Raw genomic sequence first — 9,600 nt, forward strand, 5'->3', positions numbered from 1 at the left:
ATCAGAAAAAGAATAGACGCCATGTTGACAGAACTACCTGTAGAACACATGTAGTATTTGTGTTTGACGTAAATCTGAAATAGAAAAGACGTTCTATACAAAGAACTACATGTAGAACACGTGTAGTATATGTATTTGACGCCAATGAAAAATAGAAAATACGCTCTATTCACAGAACTACCTATAGAACACGTTCAATAGATTTGTTTCTGTTAGTTCTACGTTATTTGAATATAAACGATACATTGTTTTCTTTATATATTGCGAAGGGTAGCAGAATATGTATTTTCGTGGACATTCAGTGCTGAAACACGTTCTATTCACAGAACTACCCGAGGAAAAAAGACATTATTGACGTCAATCAGGAAAAGAATAGACGCCATGTTGACAGAACTACCTGTAGAACACATGTAGTATTTGCATTTGACGCCAATAAGAAATAGAAAATACGCTCTATTCACAGAACTACCTGTAGACCACGTGTAGTATTTGTATTTGACATCAATCAGAAATAGAAAAGACGCTCTATACACATATCTACCTGTAGAACACGTGTTGTTTTTACGTTTGACATCAATCAGAAATAGAAAAGACGCCATATTCACGGAACTACCTGTAGACCACGTGTATTATATTTGACATTAATCAGAAATAGAAAAGACGCTCTATACACATACCTACCTGTAGAACACGTGTTGTTTTTATGTTTGACATCAATCAGAAATAGAAAAGACGCCATATTCACAGAACTACCTGTAGACCACGTGTTGTATTCATGTTTGACATAAATCAGAAAAAGAATAGACGCCATGTTGACAGAACTACCTGTAGAACACGTGTAGTTTTTGTGTTTGACGTAAATCTGAAATAGAAAAGACGTTCTATACAAAGAACTACTTGTAGAACACTTGTAGTATTTGTGTTTGACCTAAATTAGAAATAGAAAAGACGCCATATTCACAGAACTACCTGTAGAACACGTTCAATGGACTTGTTTCTGTTAGTTCTACGTTATTGGAATAAAAACGATACATTCTGTTTTCTTTACATATTCCGAAGGGTCGCAGAATATGTATTTCCGTGGAAATTCAAGTCCAAGTCAAGTATAACAGACATGTTTTCATATCCTTATAACATTAAGGAAAATAAACTCATTTTGGGTTATTTGCTGTAAATATCTCAGTTGGTATATATAAGTTTAAGATTAAATTGGAGGTATCTCCCTTGTATCAGACTCGTACATGACATGATGAAGGTTTGTGGGTGTATTTATATATGTATGTTTTACGTTTCATCAGTTTGTGTTGGGAGAAGATTATTATAGAATTTTAGCCTGTTGTCTAATCCCTTTGATATTTGTTCCAATGAAATGTTTAAGATGAATGAAACCCCGACAAAACAATACTACAGTCTCCATACGTATATTTATTTGATGTAATAGATAAATCACACGCTAGTGATTATCAGATAATACTCCACATATAGAATACAAAACCTATCAAATGTATGATAACAACACAGACTAACATGATACAAATTCAAGCGTGTTGCCTATTAGTTAATTAATTAATTGATTTATCACTCAACGTTCCCTTAATCCAATGATAAGTCTAATCAAACGGAGAATGACGTATGAAGTTAAATTCTGCCAGCTGTACCAACACAGCTGTTTGCGAGTTATTCACACGTTTCTGGTCAATCCGCAAACTAAAACAATCCTCTGTGATAAAGTTGTCCTGTACCGGATTTATGTAGTTTTATACAGATTCATAGGAATTTGATAAATTTGATGATAAATAGAAGTCGTTTTGTTTTCGTTTTCTTGTTGTTTCTTGATAAAACGACTTATATTTTGTTCCCATCATATTGGCATGTATCTTTGCATTTTATTACAAAAGAAACGCTCGCTAGATTCAAATGGCGTAACGCTATACAAACAAGGTTATAATGAATATGTATATGTAAGAACAGTACAGTCCAAATATATTTGATAAATAAAGTTCACAATTTACGTCAAGTAAATTTTGTTCTGTGTGATGAGACTAGAAACGACTACGGAACGTAAAAATGAGGTTATAATGCTATTATTCCATTTTTTAAAACAATATCACCGTATCGTTAGTGAAATAAATGAAGACCACTCCAGTCAAACCTGTTATCTCGAACTCTTATGATTGTTTTAAAATATGGAATAATAGCATTTTGTATTCTCGACATATATTTTCTTAAGGTAAGTAGATTTATGTGCCCAAGTCGTTTTATTTGAATGTCAGGTATGAAGACAAACTGTGGTATGTTAAATTCTTTATCCCAAGATGAAAACAATTATCTCCGTAAATGAGGATATTATAAAATATTAATAGTGCATTTGATGTTAGGAACTTATGTCCCCTATACGCTTCCGTAGTTATGTCTGTAAAGAGGATATTACAGGTAAGTGGAATACACGCCTACCAAAAAAGTTAACTAACTGTATGTAGATAGAAATATAAGACTGCAGAATTTAAAACAATATGACACGTATTGTTAGTTAAATTAATGAAGAGCACTCTAGTCAAACCTGTTATCTCGAACTCTTTTAACTCGAAGACCCTTTATAATTCGAAGTATAATGGCTCATTGATAAGTCGTGAGCCTCATATTTAAGGGATTGACTTTTGACGAACATACTAAATTATTTTTCAGCATAATCCTCTTAAGATCTATACACTTTTGCCAGCGATGTATAACGACCTCAGTGCCAATTTTGAAGAAGTCCTTTTCTTGGCCGTAGAAAGTCCTCCACTGCATGTACGACGTCATTATCTGGTCGAAATGGCCCTTTTCAATTTTGGATATTGATAAAAGTCTGATGGAGCGAAATCAGGCAAATGAGGCGGATGTTCAATCAATTCAAAGTCATAGTCGTCAATGATAACCAAAACAATGACAGACTTGTGAACAAGGGCATTGTCCTGGTAGACAACACACCTTCACCGAGTTTTCCGCGGTTTGAGTTTGATATTTTCTCTTAACTGCATAAAAAGTGATGCATATATGTATAATTCATGGTTTGTCCCTTTTGTCGATGGTCTACAATCAGAATTACATCAATACCCAGAAAACGGAGACCATAACCTTTCCGACTGATGGAACAGTCTTTGCCTTTTAACAATGCAATGTCCTCTTTTCTGTGAAATCCCAACTGTACTGGCTAAATATCTCTCTGTAAGTCGCTTGTCAATCATAACAATACCATGGACTTTACTGACCATTTCTGAAGTTGCAACAGTGACAGTCCTACCAGGACGGGCGTCTATCCCAACGGTCTGTCTGCCACGCTTAAATTCCACCACCCACCTTTTCTCTGTAGCATATGAAAGGGCATCATTTCCTAGTGTTGCTACTATATCAGTATAGGTGCTAAACCTTGCACTGCTCTTTCAGCGACTTTGTCAAAAGTCACGCCCTGTTTACTTTCAGAGTTCTAGCCAAATGACACCAGTCTTCGGGTACACAGTCTTAAGAAAATCAATTATCCAAACTTTACACTATATATTCGATCTTATCTAAACCGAACAATCGGATAACTCGAAGTTTTCAGAGGGTCCCGGCAACTTCGAAATTCGAAGTTCGATTGTAATATGAATTTATGAAATACTGTTATTTCTCATTGTTATGTTCCATAGTCGTTTCTAGTCTCATCACACAGAACAAAATTTACTAGATGTAAATTGTGAACTTTATTTATCAAATATATTTGGACTGTACTGTTCTTACATATACATATTCATTATAACCTTGTTTGTATAGCGTTACGCCGTTTGAATCTAGCGAGCGTTTCTTTTGTAATAAAATGCAAAGATACATGCCAATATGATGGGAACAAAATATTGTTTTCGTTTTATCAAGAAACAACAAGAAAACGAAAACAAAACGACTTCTATTCATTATCAAATTTATCAAATTCCTATGAATCTGTATAAAACTACATAAATCCGGTACAGGACAACTTTATCACAGAGGATTGTTTTAGTTTGCGGATTGACCAGAAACGTGTGAATAACTCGCAAACAGCTGTGTAGGTATAACTGGCAGAATTTAACTCCATACGTCATTCTCCGTTTGATTAGACTTATCATTGGATTAAGGGAACGTTGAGTGATAAATCAATTAATTAATTAACTAATAGGCAACACGCTTGAATTTGTATCATGTTAGTCTGTGTTGTTATCATACATTTGATAGGTTTTGTATTCTATATGTGGAGTATTATCTGATAATTACTAGCGTGTGATTTATCTATTACATCAGAAGCACTACGTTCTTAAATCATTGATTAAAATATGGAGACTGTAGTATTGTTTTGTCGGGGTTTCATTCATCTTAAACATTTCATTGGAACAAATATCGAAGGGATTAGACAACAGGCTAAAATTCTATATTAGTTTTCTCCCAACACAAACTGATGAAACGTAAAACATACATATATAAATACACCCACAAACCTTCATCATGTCATGTACGAGTCTGATACAAGGGAGATACCTCCAATTTAATCTTAAACTTATATATACCAACTGAGATATTTACAGCAAATAACCCAAAATGAGTTTATTTTCCTTAATGTTATAGGATATGAATACATGTTTGTTATACATGGTTCCCAATGTACGCTTCGTTTGGGCTTGAATGTCCACGGAAATACATATTCTGCGACCCTTCGGAATATGTAAAGATAACAGAATGTATCGTTTTTATTCCAATAACGTAGAACTAACAGAAACAAGTCTATTGAACGTGTTCTATAGGTAGTTCTGTGAATATGGCGTCTTTTCTATTTCTGATTGACGTCAAACACAAATATTACACGTGTTCTACAGGTAGTTCCGTGAATAGGGCGTCTATTCTCTTCTTGATTTATATCAAACACAAATACAACACGTGTTTCTCGGGTAGTTCTGTCAATAGAACATATTTTAGCACTAATTAGCGTCAGACACAATTTGTGAATGGGTTTTAATGGTAGTTCTGTGAAGAGAGCAGTTCCTGCAATGATTATGTGTTCAAACAGTGGTTTTGTAATTATAGCATTTTTTCTAAAATTGATTAATATTTGATAATGCGAAATATATACTTGTCTTAATAATAATTCCGTGAATTGTTCTGATGTTAACTGACATCGACTCAAAACCATGAAGCACCTGTTCTGCGTCCATCTATTGGCCACCATGGGGCACATTGCTCTTACTATATCTTGTTTCAAGAACGTAACACGCGACCTTGTATAATATCAGTTTTATCAAATTCTAATTACGTTACTTATTAGTGATCGACACGTATACCATTATTAAACAGAGAATAATTTCAATCTTATCTGGACAAAGACACTCAGCTGTTCACGTGACTGCTGTTTTAGGGAGTACACGATAAGAGCACCACCTATCAGTGGAGGCAAGGATTGTGCATGGAGTAGTTTGCCCGTTGAGAAACATTGCTGGTGTATTTCAGGTATTGAGAAGACTCTGGATATAGTTCAGGTTTCTACTGTAAGACGGATACAAATTCTCTAACATAACCATGCCAACCGAAAAATGCACGTGGTTTGTCATTTTGGTTGTTATCACTGGTCTCTTAAAACAGGTAAGAAAATGTAGTAGAAAAATCGATTACAATGATCCTTTTTAACTGTTCCCACTAACGACCTCTCTCTAAATATCTTCTATAAATGTCTTATATAACTATCGTCACAGCGACCTCTCTAGTTATCTTCTATAATGATCCTATCCTACTGTCGTCTACAGCGACCTCTCTCTAGATATATTCTTTAATGATCTGATTTAACTATCGTCTACAACAACCTTCTATAATGATACTATTTTAACTGTCATCTACAGTGACTCTATCTAGTAATCGTCTATAATTGTTTATATGTAGTATATATAAAATGTTCTGTGTCTGATAGCATTCTTTGATGTTTCGTTCTGAATATTGTACTGCTTCTGTTGATAGGGTGACTGTTTAAGACCTACCTACAGAGTGACAACCATCATGGTAGGTTTGTAAAACTTCGTTTTATTTCAAACCATTTTATTACAGACTAACTATATTATATGTATCCATTTCCTTGAGTGGATTATCCTATTTTTATCACACCACTATAAATAGTTGAATGTTGAAGTTGTCCGTTATCCATCGTCCGTCTGTCCCGAAACAAATCTTGTTACCACCATTTCATAACAGGATTTGATGAATCATTCTTAAATTACATATGTAGGTTACCCTTGGCCTCCAGTTATACATGTACAGTGTCGAGGTTTGGGCTAATCGAGAAAACATGGCCGACAGGTTGCCATCTTGGATTTGAATCGTTCTGTTTTGTTATCGCGAATTCCTGCTTGTGGTGTTTGTCTACTTCGGACATGATTAGAAAAAAAGGCCTACAGGTCGCCATCTTGAATTTTCACAGCTATAGATTGTTACAGCTTTTTGTGAAGTATATTTAGTACTGTACGGATCAATCTCAAATAGCTTATCTAGGACTCCTTTACTCTTGATGTGCGTTGTCCTTTTTGGAACTGATTGAATAAACTAAAATGCCGTCAGGTATTCATCTTAATGTATCGTTCTCAAATTTTGCGGATAGGGTTGCTATGGTTTCTAGTTGTACATTGTCCATTTTTAGACTGATTCAAAATAAAGAAAACAGTCAGCAGGCCGCAATCTCATCAACTTTACAGTTTGTTATCTCTATTTCTCGGAGTGCAGGAAGGATCTCTATCAGTGAATTTGGGGTTCTTATATTTTGTCCATAACTGGTCATGTTCAGAGGATATAAGACAAGAGAAAAAAATCAATCTTAAACGCACATGAAAACGATGATACGATAATGGGCGAGAAGATCCCTTTGGAATTTTCTTGTCATCTTCAGACTTTGCTGTTTTAGGAATAATTCTGATGTTGTGCTCTGCTTTTCCCCGAAAATTGTTTAAGGAATTCAATTAATTTCTGGCCGATTCGTGTATTATGGTGACTAAAATACAGAGCACTTTGTATTGTAACTAGGATTCCAAATATACAGATTTAGATATATAATACTACATTGTAACATTCTAACCTTCTTCACAACAGTGGGTATTAAATCACTAGACCTGTGAAGAGATAAAATCATGTTTAATATATACTTAATCTAATCATCATGGCTATGATACACATGTTTCTCTTCTCCGAAGTTTAACAACTCTTTCAAAGTTATACAATACTACATTAACAATCTTTCTATGTCTACTCACCATTTATTTTATATCTACTATTTATTTGATGTCTATCAATCATTTATTCTTTGTCTAGTAATCATTTATTTCACGTTTACTCACCATTTATACTGTATCTTTTATCCATTTTTTCTACGTCTTGTACCCATTTATTCTTTGTATAGTAACCATTTATTCTACGTCTTGATATAATCTATTCTATGTCTTGAAATAATCTATTCTCCTTCTAGTGATCATTCATTCTTTGTCTAGTAACCATTTATTCTTTTTCTAGTAACCATTTAATCATTTTCTAATAACCATTCATTCTATGTCTAGTAAGCATTTATTCTATGTCTATTCATTATTTAATCTATGTCTTGTATCTATCAAATTATACGTCAAGTGATCATTTATTCTTTGTCTACTAACCATTTATTCTATGTCTTGTATCCTTTTTTTCTACGTCTAGTCACCAATTATTCAAAGTCTATTGATCCTTTTCATTCTTTGTCTAATAACCATTTATTCTATGTCTAGTAAGTATTTATTCTCTTTAGAGCTTCAAAGCCATTTTATATACATCAATCTGCATCCCGACAAATTGAATTTTTTTTTAATTCATATTTCAGATATGCATTAGATTGATTTGTTCTTCTAAACTCGTACACTGCATGTAAATCGTCATGTAAGCCATCTTCATCCATATTAAATACATAAAGATTGCCCTCAAATCAAAACCGAGATGCTCCCTATACACTAAAAAGAAGGGCTGAAAAATGTCCACAACTTACATTAGTTAATTTACATTTAGTTAATCGAAATTTCAAATTTTATACTTCAAAGGTCATAGATATAAATGTCATAAGGAAAATACTATTATATCCCTAGGTTCTGAAACGACGTTTTGTTGCATGTTTAAAATAGAATCGATACTGAAAGGTAAATGACTCTACATATGTTTTACAATCTTAAGAATTTATTCATTCTTAGCACACGCCTTACCTGGTCAGTATACATCCTATGAAAGGATTTATCCCTGATCTGCTGGACGAGATCTCGGATATCTTAAACGTTACTCTCGTGCTTGATCACGTTGCTGATTGGAAATTTGGAAGTCAAGACACCGTAGGCAACTGGAATGGAATGATCGGCGAACTCACGTCTAACGTACGTAATGTCTTTCTGACTAGCTGCCTAACTGGTTCGATACTGATTGACTGCTTTGTGTAACGTTTAGTCTGTCCGATGTGGTGACTGTTTGTGTAACTCTTTGTCTGTCCGATGTGCTGACTGTGTGACCTTTAGTCTGTCCGACGTGGTGACTGTTTGTGTGACTTTTAGTCTGTCCGACGTGGTGATTGTTTGTGTGACGTTTAGTCCGTCCGACGTGGTGACTGTTTATGTAACGTTTAGTCTGATTTCGTCACACAAACATATCTATCATATTTGGTTATAAGTAAAAGTCTGATCAAACTTAGAAACATGTTAAAGTGTTTAAAGTGTTCTCAAGGAAACGTTAACAATAACTGCTGTTTCAGAAAAGTGACATAGCGGCTGCAGCCTTGACCTTAACGGTTGAGAGATCACGTGTTGTCCACTTCTCGCATCCATTCGAAGAGGTCGGGTTGCGGATTCTGGTGAAGAAGCCATCGATGGACATTCTAACGAAGCTCATTAATGATGATGCTGGACTCTTTTTCCGGCCCCTAACTCTAGGAGTGTGGATGTCTGTAATAATTGGTTTCCTTGTCGTCGGCACTGTGTTTTATATCATCGGCAGGTTTGTTTGTTAGCTTTCTTTCTGTTTTTCAATTAAACGATAGTTATACTTGGAACAGTCAATATCAATTATTCGTACATTATTGTAAGCTCCCAGAGCCTAGGACCTGGCAATATCATACAGCTGTTCAGTCCTCCTAGGACTTGGCAATATCATACAGCTGTTCAGTCCTCCTAGGACTTGGCAATATCATACAGCTGTTCAGTCCTCCTAGGACTTGGCAATATCATACAGCTGTTTAGTTCTCATAGGGCCTGGCAAAATCATACAGCTGTTTAGTCCTTCTAGGACTAGAAAATATCATACAGCTGTTCTATCCCCTAGGACTTGGCAAAATCATACAGCTTTTTAGTCCTCCTAGGACTTGGTAGTATCATTCAACTGTCAGTCCTTCTAGGACTTGGATGTGTGGTTACAGCTGTTCAGTCCTCCTAGGACTTGGCAATATCATACAGCTGTTTAGACCTCATAGGACTTGGAAGTATCATTCAACTGTCAGTCCTTCTAGGACTTGGATATATCATACAGCTGTTCAGTCCTCCTAGGACTTGGATATATCATACAACTGTCATTCCTTCTAGACTT

The 9,600-nt window shown here is 34.9% G+C and overlaps 1 protein-coding gene across 1 annotated transcript; it reads left to right on the forward strand.

The window, feature by feature from the left end:
- Positions 1–5,473: 5,473 nt before the first annotated feature.
- Positions 5,474–9,015, forward strand: LOC132564510 (glutamate receptor U1-like; the record flags this gene model as incomplete). Its single annotated transcript, XM_060229163.1, has 4 exons — positions 5,474–5,622; positions 5,992–6,033; positions 8,226–8,402; positions 8,774–9,015. Coding segments are annotated over exons 1-4 (524 nt in total), but the record flags the coding sequence as incomplete, so codon positions are not given.
- Positions 9,016–9,600: the final 585 nt, after the last annotated feature.

The sequence above is a fragment of the Ylistrum balloti genome, unplaced genomic scaffold (assembly GCF_031769215.1).
Source record: "Ylistrum balloti isolate Yb309-2 unplaced genomic scaffold, AGI_CSIRO_Ybal_v1 Utg372344, whole genome shotgun sequence".
Classification (NCBI taxonomy): domain Eukaryota; kingdom Metazoa; phylum Mollusca; class Bivalvia; order Pectinida; family Pectinidae; genus Ylistrum; species Ylistrum balloti.